Source organism: Aquarana catesbeiana, linkage group LG09, assembly GCF_042186555.1.
Source record: "Aquarana catesbeiana isolate 2022-GZ linkage group LG09, ASM4218655v1, whole genome shotgun sequence".
NCBI classification, from domain to species: Eukaryota; Metazoa; Chordata; class Amphibia; order Anura; family Ranidae; genus Aquarana; species Aquarana catesbeiana.
In genome coordinates this window covers 57,603,177-57,626,354 of record NC_133332.1, presented here as the reverse complement: position 1 = coordinate 57,626,354, position 23,178 = coordinate 57,603,177, and the positions used below count along the sequence as shown (strand labels likewise).

The 23,178-nt window shown below is 40.1% G+C and overlaps 1 protein-coding gene across 3 annotated transcripts in view; it reads left to right on the top strand.

Moving 5' to 3' along the window:
- LOC141107673 (cytochrome P450 2G1-like) overlaps positions 1-23,178 on the top strand; it is a 190,392-nt gene that overhangs the window by 106,920 nt on the left and 60,294 nt on the right. The window contains exon 1 of one of the 3 annotated variants that reach the window (XM_073598576.1): positions 12,774-12,983. The exons of the other annotated variants lie outside the window; for them this stretch is intronic. Within the exon in view, the coding sequence (XP_073454677.1) occupies positions 12,807-12,983 (177 nt within the window). The 5' untranslated portion in view covers positions 12,774-12,806. Of the gene's footprint in view, positions 1-12,773; positions 12,984-23,178 lie in introns of those variants that run through there. 3 annotated transcript variants of the gene reach the window in all.

Sequence of the window (23,178 nt, the reverse complement as noted above, 5' to 3'; positions counted from 1 at the left end):
GCCCACCATACCACGTCTCTGGTGTTGTGGGCGAGGTACATAGACGACATCCTCCTCCTATGGAGTGGGACCTTCCAGACTTTGAGAGAGTTTTTTGAGGACCTCAATTCTAATGACAGAGGGATTTCCCTTACATATGAGGCTAGTGAAACAGGAATTCACTTTCTAGATTTAGAAATTGGGATTGCGGATGGACAGTTTAAGTTTAATACCCATTTCAAATCAACAGATCGAAACAGTTTCATCCCCAGGGACAGCTGCCATCATAAGTCGTGGCTGAATGCAGTCCCCCGGAGTCAATTCCTCAGACTCCGTAGGAATTGTACTGACACGGAAACATTTATTACCCAAGCGGAAGTCTTAAGACAGAGATTCCTGGATAAAGGATACAGCGAGACCGATTTAGATGCTGAACTCCAGAGAGTGACTAATACTAACAGGGACACCCTGCTTATAAATAAACCAGATAGAGAACCGGATGCCACATTTAAATGGGCTATGTTGACTACTTACTCGATACAACATAAACAAATTAAAAACATCATGAAAAAACACTGGAGCGTCCTAAGACAAGACAATATATTGGGAGAATTACTACCTGAATAGGCTAAAATTATCTTTAGAGGAGCACTGTCCCTACAGGGACATATAGCACCTAATGTGGTCAATCCCCCTGTACGTCTGTCCTTTTTCCATGATTGGACGGGATTTTTTCCCTGTAAGAAATGTGTTGTCTGTCAACATAACATACCGATAAGACGTAAATTGACGAAATTTACATCCACTGTTACAGGGAAGAGGTTTACTATTAAACCATTTTGTACTTGCAGCTCTAAATATGTAGTGTACTTAATTGTTTGCCCTTGTGGCAAACAATATGTTGGCCGAACAACTAGAACTTTCACCGTGAGAGTGAGTGAACACATCAATCTCATCAAAGGTAGGGACTCAAACCATAGTGTCCCTAGACACTATAAACAATTTCATAATAGCAACCCTGCAGGTTCATTATTTTTGGTGATAGACAAATACACTCCTCCATGAAGGGGTGGGGCCATGACCAGAGGTGTTTCTCGATTAGAAACATTCTGGATACACCAGCTACGGTCTCTTTACCCACAGGGTATGAACAGGGAATTAGATATTAATGCCTTTATTAATGAATCATAGGATCTAATTGGTTCAGGGGAGTTCTTTTCTATCCCTGCTGTAATTTCTGTTTATGTCTATTTTTCACATAATCTTCTCTATACATTGTATGTACGGTTTTAGTATATGGTATGTTGTATATATATTATTACATGTCTAGATCACTCAATGAGAATCCCTCTCGGATCTTTATATGTACATGTGAATCCTTACGGATTTTTATCTATACAACTTTGCATCATCACAAAAATTTTTTATTTTTCATTTTTTACTATTATTTTCATTTTTTACTATTATTATTATTATTAATCTTCACATTTATCATCATTATTTTTACCTTTCATTTAGACACAATTTAGTTAAATACTTTCACGTGACCGGTCACTCCTTATTAATATTTTCTTTGTAGTCATTACATTGGAGATTTCGACCCACATTCAGGAGTATAGTTATATAATCACACATTCTTTAGACTCTTTTATTCAAATATGTCACACGTTCCATATCTATATTAGGATTAGGCATATATATAATATTAGTCACATCATTTGGAGTTTTCAATTTAGATTTATTTACCTATTTTGGCAAATTTATCACAAACGGCCACTTAGGTTGTAATATTTTAATATTAAGACAACACCAATAGGATCACTTTATATACATCATACTGTCTTTGTTACGGAGGCAGGTTTGTACACAACCTTTGCATACAGCATCATGTAGGTATTATAACATGACATCCTGTTCCTAAGGACGCGTTGACATACCGAGCGCACATAATTACACCTCGCCCGTGACGTTCATTGCGCCATGTCTACTCTGGTTGGAGGTTCTGGTGTACACCTGATAGATGATATATGAAAAAAATGCGCCGCGTCTAGGGGTGTAACTGAATAACTGTAAATCTAAGCACAAATCATAGATAATAAAGCGTGCAAATCAAATAGAGCCTAAAGCTCTGATCACTTACTAAGATCACCTGCTGTGTGAATCCTAAAGCTCTGATCACTTACTAAGATCACCTGCTGTGTGAATCCTATGACCAAACACACTAAAAAATATCTAGTGCAATAAATCACAAAGTGCAATGTGCATAGAAAAACGTAATAAGATAAATATACAATCCACAGTGATTAAAATATAATCATTCCTAATAAGGTGTATATGCTAAAAAATGTTACACATATGTAGATCCACTGTGATTAAAATGAAAAAGAAAAAAAATTAAATAAAACAATATATATATTCGTAAAACACAAACAGAGTAAATCAATCACATGCGTGGGCGAATTGAAACTATAATCGCCCTAATAAAGGTGTTCAAATCACATCCGTGAAAAAATCTTCCAATCCAGTAACATAAAGTGACCAAGTTCAAATAAAAGTCAGTGTAATGGTGATGGTTCAAAGAAAAAGTTCCGGTTTTGAATCAAACGTGCCCAAAGAAAAACATGCTGTGAAGTGCCTTGGTGACCCCCAATGTGATTGCGCTCACCTTGGAGCGTGTGACACAGGTTTTAATTGTGTCAATACACGCTTTTGGAGCCACCCCTGGGCTCAGTATTAGGTACAGCTGATTCCCACACTGGATTCTTTATGGCTCCACTCACATCAGACCATATAAAAGAAAAAGGCTAATATAGTATAATACCGTAGGATACTTTTATTGAAATCACATCCAATCCCCACATGGGGTACTCACATTTATAAGGTGCTCATGTGCACCAAACATAACATAGGAAAAAACGGCTGTGCGGCGTGCTGCGGGGTGTGAGAGCTCCACAACCCAGCTCTGTGCTGATCGCTCCGTCCTGGCCCCTCCCCTACGCGTCTTCGACACAGGGAGTCACGTGTCTTCATCAGGGGGATATGATTGGACGGGCGCTCTACAGTTTAAATACCCTAACGGCGGCCATTTTGCGTAAGACCGCGGACATTAATATGCTGGGCTCCACTCCTCCTAGTGAATTTAAAGCCATTAACAGCGGCCATTTTGCGTGGGACCGCAGACATATATACAATGGGCTCCGCTTTGAATACTCACAGCACAAAAATAATGCATCTATACGAACTCCAAATATAACTATATCCTGTAATAAAAATATCCTGTAATAAAAATACCCAGGACGGAGCTAGGAAGGGATTGGAAACTCACACCGCTCAGCATACCCTCAAACTAAGTAAATACTAGTAAACATGGAAATGACTGTAATGATGATTAATAAATAATATGCAGGCATAGTGCAGACATGGTGATTAAATGTATAAATATATAACCTACCCTTTAGATAAACTCCATAAGAATATATGCTGGGAAACAACTACCCGTATCATCACAATAAAAAATCTTTAATAAAATAAAATAAAATTGGGTTTTAGGGCAAACTAAAAAAAAAAAAAAAAAAATTAAAAAAATTGGGTTTTATGGCAAGCGGATAAACGCCCTTTAATCGCATGATCTGCGAGTTGAATGTCATAATCGCATGGTGTATGAATATAGATCAACATTAAAAACTAATTTTAAAACCTAGGTCAGGTTTATACATGCCCCACAATCGCACAACATGCGACTATATAATATTTAATCGCATGGTGTGAAATATAATATAAAACATCAATAATTAATTAAAAACAAACGAAAAGGAGCTGATTTGATTAAGTCTAAGGTCAAGTTCGTGTGTGACCATCGATCGCACAACTTACAACTAGGTGTATAAAATCGCATGATGTGTAAATACAGTAAAAAATATCAAAAATTACTTAGAAAACATACCCTCAAACTAAGTAAATACTAGTAAACATGGAAATGACTGTAATGATGATTAATAAATAATATGTAGGCATAATGCAGACATGGTGATTAAATGTATAAATGTATAACCTACCCTTTAGATAAACTCCATAAGAATATATACTGGGAAACAACTACCCGTATCATCCTTACGGATTTTTATCTATACAACTTTGCATCATCACAAAAATTTTTTATTTTTCATTTTTTACTATTATTTTCATTTTTTACTATTATTATTATTAATCTTCACATTTATCATCATTATTTTTCCCTTTCATTTAGACACAATTTAGTTAAATACTTTCACGTGACCGGTCACTCCTTATTAATATTTTCTTTGTAGTCATTACATTGGAGATTTCGACCCACATTCAGGAGTATAGTTATATAATCACACATTCTTTAGACTCTTTTATTCAAATATGTCACACGTTCCATATCTATATTAGGATTAGGCATATATATAATATTAGTCACATCATTTGGAGTTTTCAATTTAGATTTATTTACCTATTTTGGCAAATTTATCACAAACTGCCACTTAGGTTGTAATATTTTAATATTAAGACAACACCAATAGGATCACTTTATATACATCATACTGTCTTTGTTACGGAGGCAGGTTTGTACACAACCTTTGCATACAGCATCATGTAGGTATTATAACATGACATCCTGTTCCTAAGGACGCGTTGACATACCGAGCACACATAATTACACCTCGCCCGTGACGTTCATTGCGCCATGTCTACTCTGGTTGGAGGTTCTGGTGTACACCTGATAGATGCCGGCTTAGCTTGCGTTCCACACAGGCGGAAGATGGTGGAGAGCATGACGTTCTCCATGTCATCACGCCACGTCCTATTTGGAGGCGGGGCTTACACAGACTGAGGATGTTGGAGAGCATGACGCTCTCCGCGTCATTTTGCCACGTCCCACCTGGAGGTGGGGTTTACACTTGTCGGCTGTGCTTGCCTTCCACGCAGGCGGAAGACGCCACTGAGTGTGACGCTCTCCACATTATAGGAACGGGCTGCCCATATCCATTTATTTCCGGTAGACGATCCGGAATTGAATACTCAAGACGGGATTAGATATTGCCCTTAATATTTTGTTTTGTTTCATTTTGGGAATGCTTTTTTTCTTTCTTAAAGTATAAAGTCTTTTAAATGCCATTTATTTATAAATTTGGATATACATTACCATTCAACATATAATTAGGAGTGCTGGAACGCACATTGTACATCCAAAACGAGGCTTGAAACGCACACGGGTCCGCCATTTTGGCGATACCCGGAAGTGCATTTCATTAACAGATACGAGCTGGATTCTCATTATGGGGGGTCACAGTACCTTTATAAAGGGGTTGGCAGCAGTGGTAGGGTACTCCAGATGAAGTCTGATTAGACGAAACGCGTCGGAAGACTCCACTGCCTGCCACAATTTTATAAGCGCTTTTTTATCTTGGAAAATGTAAGTGTTCTACTTTTTAAATAAATTGGTTATACCAAACGTTATTACACTATATGGTCCCCTTCTCTTTTTATGGGCCACTTCCATCGAGACTGAGTTAAAAGTTGGAGAGTCCCTAGTGAAAATCCTTGAAGCTATCCGGATTACATCATTGTCTGGCTGAATCACCTTTTTCCATTGCCGGCTGGCAATATAAGCCTTATTGACTCATTAAGCGTATGTTTGTATGAGTCCAACTTATGCGGTAAGCCTGCACTGCTTCCATGCGGGGGACACACTACATCTGTCCACGGTCCTATTAACCACTTACACGGGGAAAGGAATCATTGCATTTACAACAAGGGACTTTTTCTTCACAACCTGTTTATATCCAACAGTTATTTACTGAAGCACTTTATACCACGGGTTACACGAAGTGTGTGACATATATATTTATGTGTCTCCAATGTATATATGCAATATTACCATTGCATTTTTTAATTATAAGTAGCGCTACACGTTTTTTATATATAAAGTTATTACTCTGTCTAGCAGACTGTGTCAAAATGTATCCGCTGTGTGCTCATTTATGTTATTTACCTGTATCAATAGATTAAGTGTATTTGCCACTGGTGTATGTCTATTTTCTGGTAGTAACCAACAACCAGGTTGAAGGTAAAGTTGTGTCTTTATACATGCTTGCAGTGATTTGCATTCAACCAGGTGTGTCAGAGGGGCTGATGTTGATCTTTGAATCGAGGTGCAGAACAGAGGACCTAAAATTACCAAGCCGCTCCTTCAGGAGTAGCACTAAACTAGTGTGACGGCCCATCTAAAAAATCCCTTTCATTGAGGGCAAACCGCACAGTTGAGGAAGGGGGATACAATTTGGTGATTTCACAGATGGTATCTGAAGTAATATCCGAGTGTATGTGGCTAGCATAGGATCCATTACTAAACTTCTCCACTATAGGAAATCAGCCACAATGAAATGATAGACATGGTATAAACTGAGAACACAAAAGTTTTGTCCATAACAACAAGTCAGATGTTATTTTGTACATTTTCAAAAACTGAAAGGAAAACAGCAGCTAAGATCTGATTACAAAAACAGAAGAACTTCTAGGTGCTAGTGTACATAGTTGTTAGCATAGGAAAATTTGGCAAGGCTGAGAGCCAAGCCTGGGTTAAATCTGGGTCAAAGCTGAGTAACTCAGGGAGGCTGGATGACTCAGCAAGCAGCACCTCTGCTAACTCCCTTTGCTCTCTGGAGCCTCGGAGAAGCTCCTAGAAGTAGAGGGTGGAGTCTAGGAGGAGTTGCTTGGAGTATTGACGAGGCCCCAGCCAATCCCCAGCAAAATGGGCTGGCAGGGGGCAGGCACATCATTAATACTCATGAGTTATGCCAGCAGGGGCAGTCAGGTGGAAGATGGAAAAGGTGTGCTGAGGAGGCTGTTGGTGGCCCTTGAGGGTGCCCCCTAGTCTGAGGGGGTGATCTTGAACCTAGGGGACAAAGGAAATCTTTTCTGGAGGCATGGGAGCAAGGAGAGGAGAGCAGGAGCAGGTCAGCACCTCAAGAAGTTCTCCAGAGGAGTTAGCCAGGAGGGCTGGTAAGTGAGCAGTCTGGGAGGACTGTGGTATCAGTCTGGGAGGACTGAGGAGAAGTAGCCAGAAGGGCAAATAAAAGGGGCAGCTGCAGCCAGGCAGGCTGGCAGTGCCTGAAGAGGTGGTGCTGGGATTAGTAGCCACTGGGTTGGAAGCTGGACACTGACTTTTGCTACACATTTAAAGCGGCCTCGGGTTCCTGCCTATAGCAGGCTGTAGCTAAGAGATCTGCATGAGCGCTGTGTCAGGATCATCTTTTTATCAAGTGTACGAGTGGAGTTCTGCAAGCAAGTGTGCTGGAGGAGCAGAGGAGTGCAGCTGTGCATGGTAGCTAATCAGCTTCTAACTTCAGCCTGTTTAATTAAGCTTTGACAATAAAGCCCGGTTCACACTGGTGCGACATACATTCTGACTTTGGGAGCACATATGATGTGTATAAATGCATGGTTCCCTGTGAGAGCCATCTTAACTGTTCTGACATAAGCTGTCTGACTTTGAAAAAGGTTCCTGCACTACTTTGGTCCAACTTCAACCCATTCAAAATCATTAAAGTGGGATCAAAGTAGGATAATCATCTTAACCGATCCGACTTTGACATGCGACTTTTGTTCTGAAGATCTTGAAGGGGAACCCCATGACAAAATGAAAAAAAAATGGCGTGCGGTTCCCCCCCCCCAATTCCATACCAGACCCTTCAGTCAGGTATAAATTTTAAGGGGAACCCACACCAAAATAAAAAAAAAACATTGTGGGCTCCCCTAAATCCATACCAGACCCTTATCTGAGCATGCAGCCCAGCAGGTCAGGAAAGGAGGGGGTGACAAGCGAGCGCCCCCCTCCTGGACCATACCAGGCCACATGCCTTCAACATGGGGGGTGCTTTGGGACAGGGGGGCTCTGAGTTCCCCACTCCAAAGCACCTTGTCCCCATGTTGATGGGGACAAGGGCCTCTTCCCAACAACCCTAGGTGCTGGTTGTGGGAGTCTGTGGGTGGGGGGCTCATTGGTATCTGGAAGCCCCCTTTAACAGGGGGGCCCCCAGATCCCAACTCCCCCACCCTATGTGAATGAGTATGGGGTAAATTGTACCCCTACTCATTAAACCCAATAAAAATGTCAAAAATAAATAAAACCAGTACACAGGTTTTTGACAAATTCCTTTATTAAAGTAGCGCCAACATGTTTTCTCCCTCCAATTTCTTCTCCCTACAATTTCTTCTCCCTTCAGTTCTTTTCTCTCCGGTGATGTCTTCATCCTCTGGTTCTTCTTGCTGCGCTGATGTCTTCTTCCCCTGCTTCTTCCTCCAGTTCTTCTCGCTGCACTGATGTCTTCTTCTGCTGGTTCTTTCTCTGGTTCTTCTTTCTCTGCTGTCTTCTTCCTCTGCCAATTTTTCCTCCAGTTCTTCTCCTGACACAAGCTCCCGCTGTAGTGTAAGCTCTGATGTGTGCCATTACTTATATAGCCATGGGGCATGATCATCCAGTGATGTCAACTGGAGGCCCTGCCCATTGTGACGTCACTGCTCCATCATGCCACAGGCAGTGACGTCACAAGGGACGGGGCCTCCCATCCTTTCATTAGTTACACAACCAGTGCATACTGTGCCAAGAAAAGGAAATTGTTTTATAATCATATTATAATTATATAATGTTATTAACTGTAGAAAAGAGGTTCTGTAGAGTATTCAGACATTCTGCTTTGATACAAAATGGACATCACATGGATGAGCACCCTGCTCCTGGCTCTGATCATCTCCGGTACTCTCTACTCATCATGGAATGCCATGTATCGGAGACATAACCTACCACCAGGACTAACACCACTGCCCATTAGGCAATGTCCTACAGATAAGGAAAGGGAAACTTGTCCAATCCCTAATGGAGGGCTGTTTTAATGGAAATATAATCTAGAGATCTGGATCCATTGTTTAGATGACAGAGCTCATAGAGGAAGGGGTTAAATGTGTTCCCACAAATAGAGCTTTTGGTGGTATTTTGGTGGTATTTGCTCACCTCTGCGTTTTTTATTTTTTGCATTATAAAGAAAAAGAGAGCGACAGTTTTGAAAAAAACACAATATCTTTTACTTTTTGCTATAATAAATATTCAAAAAAAAAAAAACCAAAGGAAAACAAATGTCTTCATCAGTTTAGGCTGATATGTATTCTTCTACATATTTTTGGTAAAAAAATCGCAATAAGTGTACATTGATTGGTTTGCGCAAAAGTTATAGCGTCTACAAAATAGGGGATAGATTTATGGTATTTTAACTATTATTATTTTTTTTTTTACTAGTAATGGGGGGTGATCTGAGATTATTAGCGGGACTGCGACATTGCGGCGGACAGATCGGAGACTTTTTACACTTTTTTGGGACCATTGACATTTATACAGTGATCAGAGCTAAAAATAGCCACTGATTACCATGTAAATGTCACTGGCAGGGAAGAGGTTAACACTAGGGGGCGATCAAGGGGTTAAATGTGTTCCCTCATGTGTGTTTCCAGCTGTGGGGGGATGGGACTGACTAGAGAAGGAGACCGATCGCTGTTCCTAATTAATAGGAATAGAAAATCACTCTCTAATCCCCTGACAGAATGGAGATCTGTCTGTTTACACAGCACCGGCCTGCAAAATCGATCAAGGAGTAACTTCCTGGTATCGTGGGCTTTGGCGCTGTGATTGGCCAGAGCCGCTATGATGTCACTTCCGTGTACGTGCCATTGCTTTGGTGCGCATGTGCTGATGACGTCGGCACATGCAGGGGACAGGGGATATCTCCTAAACCGTGCAGGTTTAGGAGATATCCAGGGTAGCTACAAGTAAGCCTTTATTATAGGCTTACCTGTAGCAAACAGTGGATTGTAAGGGTTTACAACCACTTTAATCCCTGGCCTATCTACAATGGGTAAACAATTATTTTATCAAAGTGAATAAAAAATACACATGCCACCTGTTGGTATTTGGCTAAACTTCAGCTTTATGTTAATTGACACTTTAGAAGTCAGCTCCAGTCATACATCATATAATTAATGCAGCTTGCAGTCCCACATAAACTTACCGGACACTTTATTAGGTACACCTGTTCAATTGCTTTGTAACACAAATTGCTTATCATCCAATCACATGGCAGCAACTCAATGCATTTAGACATCTAGACGTGGTGAAGATGGTTTGCTGAAGTTCAAACCGAGCATGAGAATGGGGAAGAAAGGAGATTTAAGTGACTTTGAACGTGGCATAGTTGTTGGTGCCAGATGAGCTGGTCTGAGTATTTCAAAAACTGCTGATCTACTCTGATTTTCATGCACAACCATCTCTCGGGTTTACAGAGAATGGTACGAAAAAAAGAAATATGCAGTGAGCAGCAGTTGTGTGGACGAAAATGCCTTATTGATGTCAAAGCAGAATGGGCAGACTGGTTTGAGATGGTATGGGCAACGGTAATGCCGCGTACACACACGAGCGGACTTTACGGCACACTTTGCCCGGCAGACTTTACGACGGACTTTCTGAATGAATGGACTTGCCTACACACAATCCACCAAAGTCTGTCGAATACGTACGTGATGACGTACGACCGGACTAAAACAAGGAAGTTGATAGCCAGTAGCCAATAGCTGCCCTAGCGTGGCTTTTTGTTCGTCGAACTAGCATACAGACGGCGGACTTTTCGACTGGACTCGATTTCGACTGATTAATTTAAAACATGTTTCAAATCTAAGTCCATCCAACTTTTGAGAAAACAAAGTCCGCTGGAGCCCACACACGATCGAATTGTCTGACGAAATCCCGTCCGCCGGGCAAAGTCTGCTGTAAAATCCGCTCGTGTGTATGCGACATAACACAATTGCTCATTACAACCAAGGTATGCAGTATACCATCTCTGAACGCACAACACATCGAAACTTGAAGCAGATGGGCTACAGCAGCAGAAAACCACACTGGGTGCCACTCCTGTCAGCTAAGAACAGGAAACTGAGGCTACAATTCACACAGGCTCACCAAAATTGGACAATAGAAGATTGGAAAAACTTTGCCTGGTCTGAGGAGTCTCGATTTTCAGCTGCGACATTCTGTTGGTAGGGTCAGAATTTGGCGTAAACAACATGAAAGCATGGATCCATCCTGCCTTGTATGAACGGTTCAGACTGGTGGTGGTGTAATGGTGTGGGGGCTATTTTCTTGGCACACTTTGGGCCCCTTAGAACCAATTGAGCATTGTTTAAATGCCACTGTTTACCTGAGTACTGTTGCTGACCATGTCCATCCCTTTATGACTACAGTGTAGTGTTGTGAACAAACACAAACTGCTTGTGTGAAATGTGTCAACAAATACTCCTGTGATATCCATCTGGCGTGGGGACAATAAAGAATATTCGTAATATTTCATCTTGTTGTCGTGTGCGGCCATCCTTCTTTTCCTTACAATGACTACAGTGTACCCATCTTCTGATGGCTCCTTCCAGCAGGATAATGCACCATGTCACAAAGCTCAAATCATCTCACCACTGGTTTCTTGAACATGACAATGAGGTCACTGTACTCCAATGTCCTCCACAGTCACCAGATCTCAAACCAATAGAGCACCTTTGGGATGTGGTGGAACGGGAGATTCGCACCATGGATGTGCAGTCGACAAATCTGCAGCAACTCCATGATGCTATCATGTCAATATGGACCAAAATCTCTGAGGAATTGTTGAATCTATTCCACGAAGAATTAAAGTGGATGAAAACCCTCACATATACCCAGTGAAGTGAATAGCCTCAGATGACACACAGAGATGAAACAAATTCTCCTACATAAGTTTTACATGTACTGTATATCTGCAGTCTTCCCTTTTCTAAACTCTTTGGCAAGTGCAGATTGTGTTAGAAATCTTTCTTCCTCTTTTAGCAGCACAAGGGGGTGGGTGGAGAGTCTGTATACACTGTGTGAGAGCTGATTGGAGGAAAGGGACCCCCCCCCGCCCCTCCACAAAGGCAGAGGAAGGAAAGAGCATGCAGAGCTGTAGTCTGAATAGACAAGCTCCCTGCTAATCTCCCTCTAAACTCCCTCCCTGACACAAATTTTCAGCTACTGTTATCTCATGTGTCAGAGAACTTGTCAGAAGTGACTCATGTTGATAACAGAGGAACGAAGCACAAGAGAGAAACTACACTTAGAGCTTTGGAGGGAGATAAGTAAACACTAGAAAGATCTGCTTAGGTCAAATTTCATGAGTGGGGTTTACAACCAGGAAAAAAGGGGGTCCAACCCGGTGCTATCAAGGTGTACCTAAATAAAGTGGCTGGTGAGTGCATAACTCAAAGGAGACATACCCTTTGGGTTTAGAACTGTATTTATTAATAAAACTGAAGCACTCCGAATCTGGGGCAGCTATGCACGGTAGCCAATCAGCTTCTAACTTCAGCTTGTTCAATTAAGCTTTGACAAAAAAACCTGGAAGCTGATTGGTTACCACGCACAGCTGCACCAGATTTTGTACTCTCCAGTTTTAGTAAATCTGCCCCAAACGGTGACTAAAATTTAACTCCATAGCACCAATTTACAGAAAAGTTGTTGGTTGGTTGTGCTCTGTAACCGTAGACATGTTGCGTTGTGCAATAGTTAATCATTTTAGACGCTGAAAGTAAGAATGATGTTGGCCAATGGCTGAAAATCTGTGTAGCTATAAACTTTTCATTAGTTACACAACCTGTGCACACTGTGCCAAGAAAAGGAAATAGTTTTGCAATCAGCCATTTATTAACTATAAAAAAGAGGTTCTGTAGAGTATTCAGACATTCTTCTCCCATACAAGATGGACATCACATGGATGAGCACCCTGCTCCTGGCTCTGATCATCTCCGCTATCCTCTACTCATCATGGAATGCCATGTATCGGAGACGTGACCTACCACCAGGACCAACACCGCTGCCCATTGTAGGCAATGTCCTACAGATAAGGAGAGGGAAACTTGTCCAATCCCTAATGGAGGTCAGTTTTTATGGAAATATAATCTAGAGATCTGGATCCATTGTTTAGATGACAGATCTCAGAGGTCGGTAGACAGCTGTACAGATGTTCCAAAGAATTAAAAGAATCTCTGCAAGCCGAGCGGAGCTTATCCAATGGTTGTGTGCTTGGTATTGATTAGGTGGTAACTCTTACGCTAATTACCATGCACAAAGTATAAAACTCCTCAGTTACTAATTGGACAAAAAAAAATCTTTATATGGCTAAAGCAAACTTAAACTTTTTTTTAATTGTTCTTTGCCTGTTTTATTAAATATGGCTGGTGCACATTATGAGGGCTCATTTTACATGTGCATCAAAGACTGCCGCACCTATAAAAAGCGATCCATGCTCAGATTGCTTTTTGGAGGTGTTTGACACGCAATTAGGAAGTGATATGTTGCCACCTCATTGCCTATTATAACTCCTTCAAAGCCTCACTACTGTGCTGCAAGCGTGTGCATTGCTCGCGATTGTGGCGCAGTTGCAGTGTGGCCCCATTCACTAAAATGGCTCGTGTTCTGCAGGTGGTAGAGCTTTTTGCAATGGTGTGAACCCAGCCTTAAAGTGGTTGTAAACCCTTCCATAAACCCAATAATGCGACTGGCCTTGGGTGATGCACAGGGATGAAACAAATCCTCCTACATAAGTTGTACCTGTTTATCTGCAGACTTATCCATTCAAAGTCCATATTTTATACAACATGTCTGAGTTTTCAGAAAGCAGGGGGCAGGGTGCTGATGTTGCACTCAGTGAGGGAAGTTGAGATCTGATTGGAAGGAAGGGATGCACACAACACACAGGAACAGAGCTGAGGCTGTCAATCAGCTGGGGATCCCCCGTCACCATTTCCTCTTGGTGTCAGGATAACTTGTTAAAAGTGACTTATGCTGATAGCAGAGGAAGGACGCAGCAGACAGAAATGTCACTTCATGCTCTGGATTGAGACAAGAATACACTATTATGGGATATGTTTTGTTCAGATTTCATGTCAGAGGTTTACAACAATTTGGTATGTGAACCCTCACCTTGTAAAAAAACCCATTCAGTTTAAAAGGGAAATGAAAAGCAAAACCTTTGTGCATACATATAAAAAAAACATTATGAATACCCTTTTCCTTCCTTTTTTTATAAGTGATCACATAATCCCCGTTCTCAACTCTATAATGAGCTAGGGTAGGAGAGACTGCAGCATACTGGTCTTCCCAGTGAATGGCTGTGGGGGGGCTGGGGGGGCATGTCAGCACAAGTCTGATCATCAGATTAGCTCTAAGCACAGCCAAAAAACTGACCTCGCTGTGCTCTCATGCCTAATGTGGTCAGTCTTTATCATACAAGTACATGGTATAGCAGGTACGTATCAGCCATATAAAATGTTGAGTTTACACACTTCTTAAAGTGGATGTAAACACTGAGTTGAGAGTTTGCATAAGTCTATAAATTGTGTATGTGTGTATATATATATATATATATATATATATACACACACACACTGTAATTTTCTCACAAAATAACTACATATTACGTTTTTAGCTCTGAACCAGCTATATTATTAGAGAATTGTTCCTACATGTTATAAAAAGACATATAAAAATAAATCTATCTACAATAAAGTTATTAGAAGAATGATACTAATTCATATTAGAAAGATGATCACTACAACCTTAAAAAAGGGGGAGGGGGGAGAGATCATGCATGCACATATCTGCACATAAACCCATGAGCACACATGTGCATGCAGAGAATCACAATCATGCAAAACCTCACTATAAAAACAAGTATAGGTCAAAATTGGAGTTTAACCCCTTCAGGCTCAAAGTATCTAAACAATGAATCCAAGACACTCCCCGTTTTTTCTAAATTCAATTCTCTATTTCCACCTTGTCGACTGCGCGATACACTATCAATTACCATATACTTCAACTGTGACACCGTATGTCCCTTTTCTAAAAAATGTCTTCCTAATTAAAATTTGTCAAGTTTGTCCCTAATGGAATATTTAATGCCGTGCAATCCATTCGTTAACCTTAACAAATTGCCTTTAACAAGACATTTTTTAGAAAAGGGACATACGGTGTCACAGTTGAAGTATATGGTAATTGATAGTGTACTATGCAGTCAACGAGGTGGAAATAAGAGAATTGAATTAAAAAAAAAAAATGGGGAGTGTCTTGGATTCATCATTTAGATACTTTGAGCCCGAAGGGGTTAAACTCCTATTTTGACCTATACTTGTTTTTATAGTGAGGTTTTGCATGATTGTGATTCGTATCATTCTACCTATAACTTTATTGTAGATAGATGGATTTTTATGTCTTTTTGTAACATGTAGGAATAATTCTAATAATATAGCTAAAACTTAATATGTAGTTATTTTGTGAGCAAATTACAGTGTGTGTGTGTGTGTGTGTATATATGTATGTGTATAAAAATATATATATATATATATATATATATATATATAATTTGTTTATTTCTGAATATATTTTCACTTTTTCATGCTTTATTGCATCCCATACTTCTGATTTTATGCAGCCTTTTTGCAGCCACTTCATGTATACATGCATGCACTCAAGCAATGGTTGCATGTCATTTCCCACTTGTAGGCTATACTTGTGCAATGTGTACTAAAATAGCCACCTGTATTCTTCATCAGAAGCCCTTGTAAGAGGGTGAGGGTGACAATGCAGAACATTTGGGAAACAAAGACAGAGGTTGTCACCCTATAACAGGAAACGCTTAAACAATGAACTTTATAGCAGGATCATTAAGTATTTTTTCATGAAAGCTGCAGATTCAAAAAGGATGAAATTCATTTTTGAAGTGACATTTCCATGTTAAAGCTTACAGTATATGAGATTTTAGTGATTGGGGTTACAATAACTCTTTTAAATTATATAACTGCGTAAACTCTTACGCTGTAAAGTTGAGGGTAAATTGTGTTAAACTGAAAAATAAAATCTAAAATAGTGTATGCCGCCAACATAAGATTTCTCACAAAATATACTTCGTCGCATAGCACTTCTATTACCAAAGTGGACTATTGCAGAGCAAATACATTTGTGTATAGTCAGAGAACAGAAATGTTACTTTTGCCTGTAGTCCCAGTCTGCAGCACTGACAGCAGAGGAGCAGCTGTGTGGAGAGAGAGGACAATGATCAGTGCTGAGCTGTAGAGAGACAGAGCTCCAGAGGGATGCCCCACCCACCACCAGGAGAACAGAGGAAGAGGATATGGACTGCTGTGCATCCTGGGACAACTAGAGACTGCTGGGAGAAACTGAAACTTGTGGGAGATGTAGTCCCCAGAAAGGACTAAGCTTGAGTATCAGATTGGCAGTGGGACTACACATCCTAGCATAACCAGGAGAGGAATAGGAAGGTTTGTTCTTGAGCTCAAGGGAGATATGGTAAGGACATTGTGGGAGACGGACTGTGCTGCACACTGTTCAGGGCAGCAGATATCTCCTGGCACATGAAAAGGCCACTGTTATCGACTGGTGCCACTGACTGATCATTAAGAACACCACTGTCGCTGACTAGTGCTGCAGACTGATTGTTGGGGAGAACACACCTGCTGATTTCACTGAGCCACCAAAGGAGAACCTTGGCCAGCAGGGAATACTGATTGACAGACTGTTATTGTGACATTGGCCCTTTGGCGGGATCATCCCCATTATAGGGCTAAGGGGTCATCCCCTGGACCATTGGCTTATTGTCAATGGTATATCCTATTTACTAGTGTGTGTGTGTGTGTGTGTGTGTGTGTGTGTGTGTGTGTGTGTGTGTAGCACCCTGGTCCTAAACAGGGCTGCTAATTAATCTAGTTGTGCTAGTTGGTAACTAGCTAGCTGGTAGTTTTGATCCACTGATTTCTGTCCTGTCTGAGTTTATTTGTAGTCTCTCTCTTCTGTCAACAGTTGGCACTGTTGCCTTTGGCATTAGGATAATGCATTACAGTGAATTCAGGTGAAGGGTAAATAAGCTGTCTCAGCTAATTAGCAGGAGTTTCTTTGGCCGCTTTGCATGCTTGAATAGGTATATTTATTTGGGAGGAGTCAGGTGATCACGGTTCTTCCCGCCCGGGGCTTAGGCCTGGGTGGATGTGTGTCAAACAGATCCTGGCTGCTATGCTTGAAGCCTATCCAGGAGTCCTACTGGCCGTTAGGTCTACGTGAGGCCTATCCAGTAGCTGTAAGTAAAGCTTAAAAATAAGCTTTAAGTTAGTATAAGTTATAAGTTAGCTGTGGCTGAAGCTCAAGGGAGCAGGTAGCTGAGTCTAGTCTAGATGGCGAGCTGAGCTTGAGGATCTATAGTGGGATACTGTGAGATAAGCTGGAAGATCAACAGGTGGATCCTTTGAGCGAGGTTGTTGCTATAGGAGACAGCAGTTGCTATAAGATACAGATTGCTGCATTCAGCTTAAAGGCTCTTTATCTGTATTGCTGTCTGCCTAGTTCTATTTTTGGCCTGCGGAGTTTGCCTAATTGCTATTGCATTTGACTAAGGGTGTCCTGTACCCTAACCCTCTCTCACACCGTTCCTGTTAGGAGAAATAAGATCTCTTTGTTCATTTTTACAAAAAGTGACTGGCGCCCAATCTTTCCACCTTGCACCACACCCACTATGTCTAGTAACCTGCATCCTGAGGAGGAATGTCTGTTCTCCCTGGCTCTGGGGGTCACCATCAGGTCCTTGGAAGTTGGGGAGACCGCTATGTGTGTGTGTCTGTATATATATATATATATATTTATTATTATTATTATTATACAGGTTTTATATAGCGCCAACAGTTTGCGCAGTGCTTTACAACATGAAGGCAGACATTACATTTACATTACAATTTGGTACAAGAGGAATCAGAGGGCCCTGCTCGTTAGAGCTTACAATCTAAAAAGGAAGGGTCAATTGATACAAAAGCTAAATAGCTGTGGGGGGGGGGGGAGTGGGGGCTGATGGAGGAAGTAAAACAGTGTTAGTTAGAAGCAGGATAGGCTTCTTTAGAGAAGGGTTGTCAGGGATCGCCTAAAGATGGATAGATTAGGGGACAGTCGGACAGATTGGGGTAGGGAGTTCTAAAGGATGGGAGAAGCTCTGGAGAAATCCTGGAGGCGAGCATGGGGGGAGGTGACGAGGGAGCTAGAGAGCAGGAGGTCTTGGGATGACCGAAGAGAGCGGCTTGGTTGGTATTTTGGGACTAGGTTAGTAGCTGGGGGGCAGAGTTATGGATGGCTTTGTAAATTAATGTTAGTACTTTGAATTTTATTCGTTGGGTGAGTGGAAGCCAGTGGAGGGATTGGCAGAGAGTGGTGGAGGACACTGAATGGTTGGTAAGGTGGATGAGTCTTGCAACGGCATTCATTATGGACTGAAGGGGGGATATTCTTTGTAAAGGTAATCCAATGAGGAGGGAGTTGCAGTAGTCAAGGCGAGAGATGACCAGGGAGTGAATTGGAAGCTTGGTGGTGTCATTAGTTAAAAAGGGGTGTATTCTGTAAATGTTGCAGAGGCTATGGCGGCATGATTTGGACAGTGATTGTATGTGGGCCTGAAAGGACAGTTCAGAGTCTAAGGTTACCCCTTGCACCCTTGCATGTGGGGACGGACTGATAGATGTGCCATTGATCTTGACAACTGATAGCCCAGGCAAGGAGAGCATTAATCAGAGAAGCAGCTAAGAGGCCCATGGTAACTCTGAAGGAGCTGTGGAGATCTACAGCTCAGGTGGGAGAATCTGTCCACAGGACAACTATTAGTCGTGCACTCCACAAATTTGGACTTTATGGAAGAGTGGCAAGAAGAAAGTTATTGTCGAAAGAAAGCCATAAGAAGTCCAGTTTGCAGTTTAACCACCCTGGCGGTAAGATTATGTCAGATTTTTGCATCTCAAAGTGGTACAATTGACCCCGGGACACTACTTGGAAGGACCAGACGCCCCTACAATAGAAAGCGATCAGGATAGGACCATATTTCCACCATCCTCCATTACAGAGTATACCCAGGGTCTCTACAAAGGCTGCCATGCCTCTGATTGGCTAAACGCGATTACCCCATTACCTTCAGGTAAGGGGCCACTGCCCACTAATGTGCACACTGTTGCATGAAGACTGACCACCACTGTCACCCATGTCTAGCAACCATGTTTAGCACGGAAGTCAATACACGTTTTATGGACTTTTGATAGATTGCTTTTCGCCACAAGGAGCACTGCACCTGTTAATATTTTGCATGCAGTTTTGCATGCATGTAAAAAACAGCAAGAAGCGCCAATCTAAGTGCAGTATCATGAAACTTTAATGAGATAATTATAAACGGACAAACAGCCAAATGGCTACTCACAAAAATAAAATGGGTTAAGGCAAGGACAAGTGATAGGTCCAGGGACGTCCTCCTCAGATGTGGGCAAAGTGCATGGTGCAGGTTCTTCTGGAAGCGCTGTCCACGTGGGGATGTACAAGTAATCACCGGGGTCACTGCTGGGCGCTAGGCTGCAAACGATGGAGGTGTCCGCAAAGACAGCCAGCGTCTAAGCGTACATGGAGAGCCAGAGCCGTCGCGGTAGACGGGAACCGGAAGACGAGCGTGGAACGCAAGGCACTAGTCCAGGAACCAACAAAGCGGAAGTGACGTGTGGACGTGTCGGATGACGCGTTTCAATGCTTCCGCATTTTCCTCAGATCCGATAGGCTAATACAACAGATGTCCTTTTATGAGAGCTATGGAGTCAGTAACTAGGCAACGGCTAAAAAACAAAACACAATATACTGAATACAATTAACAATGAGATGAAGAAATTGAGTTCAAAACCACCAGAATAATGTGAAAGTGGGATATAAAAAGGTAAGAAAGAAAAGAAAAAGAAAAAGAAATAAACAAAGACAAACGGAAAAAGATAAATTAATAAAACGAAAAAAGGAAAATCAAAAATAAAATTCAAAAAAATACAAAAATAAAATTCAAAAAAATACAAAAAATATATATTAAAAATATACAAACAAATATATAAAAAATATATATATAAAAAATATATGAAATAAAGTTAAAATATAAAATATAAAGAAAAAATAAAAGAAATATAGAAAAATTTGTTATTAGAATAAATAATGAAAAACCTTGGAAAGAATATACATATACATACACACATACATACATATATATATATATATATATATATATATATATATATATATATATATATATATATATATACATACATACATATATATATATATATATACATACAAAAACACACATATATATATATAAAAAATAATAATAATAAAATTATAATAAATAGAAAAAACAGGAAGAAAAAAAAAAAAAAAGAAGAAGAAAAAATGGGAAAAAAAAAATATGGGAAAAAATCTCTGAGCGAGAAACGAGAATTAGGAATTAAGAAAAAAGTGAAACCAAAAGGGGAGCAGTTGATAAAAAACTATATATGGGCTATAATAGTCACAAATATGTAAATATAGGAAACATACATATAAACAACACCTAAAAAGAGACATCCATATGCAAATGGAGGAATATAATAACCTTAAAAAATAAGGAATTATGAAAACCTAAAAACCTGTTGATGAACTTGTGTGTGTATATGTATACACCCCCATGTACACACACACACACACATAATGGAAATATTATTATTATTAATGAATTTGGAGTGAGAAGAGAAAAATATAATATAGGTTGCAGTAAGGAAGGAAATGATGAAAAGAGGGGAAATAGGAACTTGCATAAGTCCTAAAACTGGGTCATACTGAACTAAATGACTGTATTGATCTCTATATCTTCGTTGAGACCATTAGGTGCCAAACTGTTTAAAGTAAAAATCCAGAAAGTTTCTTGCCTGCAGAGGCGCTGGAATCTTTCTGCAGGGGTGAATTGATCTGGTATAGATTCGATAACCCACACATTTAGATCTGCAATATTTTGTTGGTGATGAGTAGTAAAATGACGAGCGGTACTGTATAGGGGATTATTGGCCTGTACTGCTCTTCTGTGTTCCCCAAATCTGGCCCGTAGGGTCCTGATGGTTCTGCCTACATACAACAGCCCGCATGGACAGGAAATACAATATATGACATAGGTGGTGGAACAATTGAAAAATGATTTTAGAATATATTGGTTCCCATTGGTATAGAAAGATTTCTGACCATGTGTGACATGGGAGCAAGTAAGACATAATGCTTTCTTGCATCGGTACATGCCTAACAATGGAATAAGAGTAAGTTGTTTGGATGTAGATGATATTTTCTGAACTGGGATTTTGCTGGGAGCAATCTTAGTCTTGACATTGGGGGCCCTCCGATAAGCAAACTGAGGAACAATGGGTAAGGAAGGTGCTAGGTGAGGATCTTGAGCTAGAATCGACCAATGTTTTTTAATGATCCGTTCCATTCTTTTGTGACTAGAGTGGAACTGGGTGATAAATCTAGTGGTAGGTTCTGTTTTCTGGGCCTTGGGGTTGGGTAAAGTGTCAGTCAGATAGAAGGAGGCTGCTTCGTTGATGGTACTAAGGGGATAACCTTTATCTGTGAACTTTTTAGAAAGAGTGGTACATTGAGAACTGTAATCTTCCAGTCTGGTACAATTTCTCCTGAGCCGATGGAACTGGCTCTTGGGTATGTTATTAACCCACCTGGGGTGATGACAGCTGGAAAAATGTAAAAAAGAATTTCCAGCAGTGGGTTTGGTAAAATTTTTGGTTACAATCTGGTCATTTATGTGGAACAGTTCTAAATCTAGAAAGCATATTGATTCTGGATCCATGGTCGATGTAAATGATAAGCCAAAAGAATTATTATTGCAATGGGCAATAAATTCTTGCACAGAACTAGGGGGGCTGTCCCAGATGATAATAATGTCCTCTATGTAACGACCGTAGAAGACCAGGTGTGCAGAGAAGGGATTATTTTCCCAAACACACCTGGTCTCCCACAGTCCCATGGTGAGGTTTGCATAGCTGGGCGCAAAATTTGCGCCCATAGCTGTCCCCTGTTTTTGTAGATAGAATTGACCATCAAAAGTAAAATAATTGTGTTCTAAACAGAACTTGGTGGCAGAAATAATAAACTCAATCCTCCATTTGCATATGGATGTCTCTTTTTAGGTGTTGTTTATATGTATGTTTCCTATATTTACATATTTGTGACTATTATAGCCCATATATAGTTTTTTATCAACTGCTCCCCTTTTGGTTTCACTTTTTTCTTAATTCCTAATTCTCGTTTCTCGCTCAGAGATTTTTTCCCATATTTTTTTTTTCCCATTTTTTCTTCTTCTTTTTTTTTTTTTTTCTTCCTGTTTTTTCTATTTATTATAATTTTATTATTATTATTTTTTATATATATATATGTGTGTTTTTGTATGTATATATATATATATATATGTATGTATGTATATATATATATATATATATATATATATATATATATATATATATATATATATATATGTATGTATGTGTGTATGTATATGTATATTCTTTCCAAGGTTTTTCATTATTTATTCTAATAACAAATTTTTCTATATTTCTTTTATTTTTTCTTTATATTTTATATTTTAACTTTATTTCATATATTTTTTATATATATATTTTTTATATATTTTTTTGTATATTTTTAATATATATTTTTTGTATTTTTTTGAATTTTATTTTTGTATTTTTTTGAATTTTATTTTTGATTTTCCTTATTTCATTTTATTAATTTATCTTTTTCCGTTTGTCTTTGTTTATTTCTTTTTCTTTTTCTTTTCTTTCTTACCTTTTTATATCCCACTTTCACATTATTCTGGTGGTTTTGAACTCAATTTCTTCATCTCATTGTTAATTGTATTCAGTATATTGTGTTTTGTTTTTTAGCCGTTGCCTAGTTACTGACTCCATAGCTCTCATAAAAGGACATCTGTTGTATTAGCCTATCGGATCTGAGGAAAATGCGGAAGCATTGAAACGCGTCATCCGACACGTCCACACGTCACTTCCGCTTTGTTGGTTCCTGGACTAGTGCCTTGCGTTCCACGCTCGTCTTCCGGTTCCCGTCTACCGCGACGGCTCTGGCTCTTCATGTCTGCTTAGACGCTGGCTGTCTTTGCGGACACCTCCATCGTTTGCAGCCTAGCGCCCAGCGGTGACCCCGGTGATTACTTGTACATTCCCATGTGGACAGCG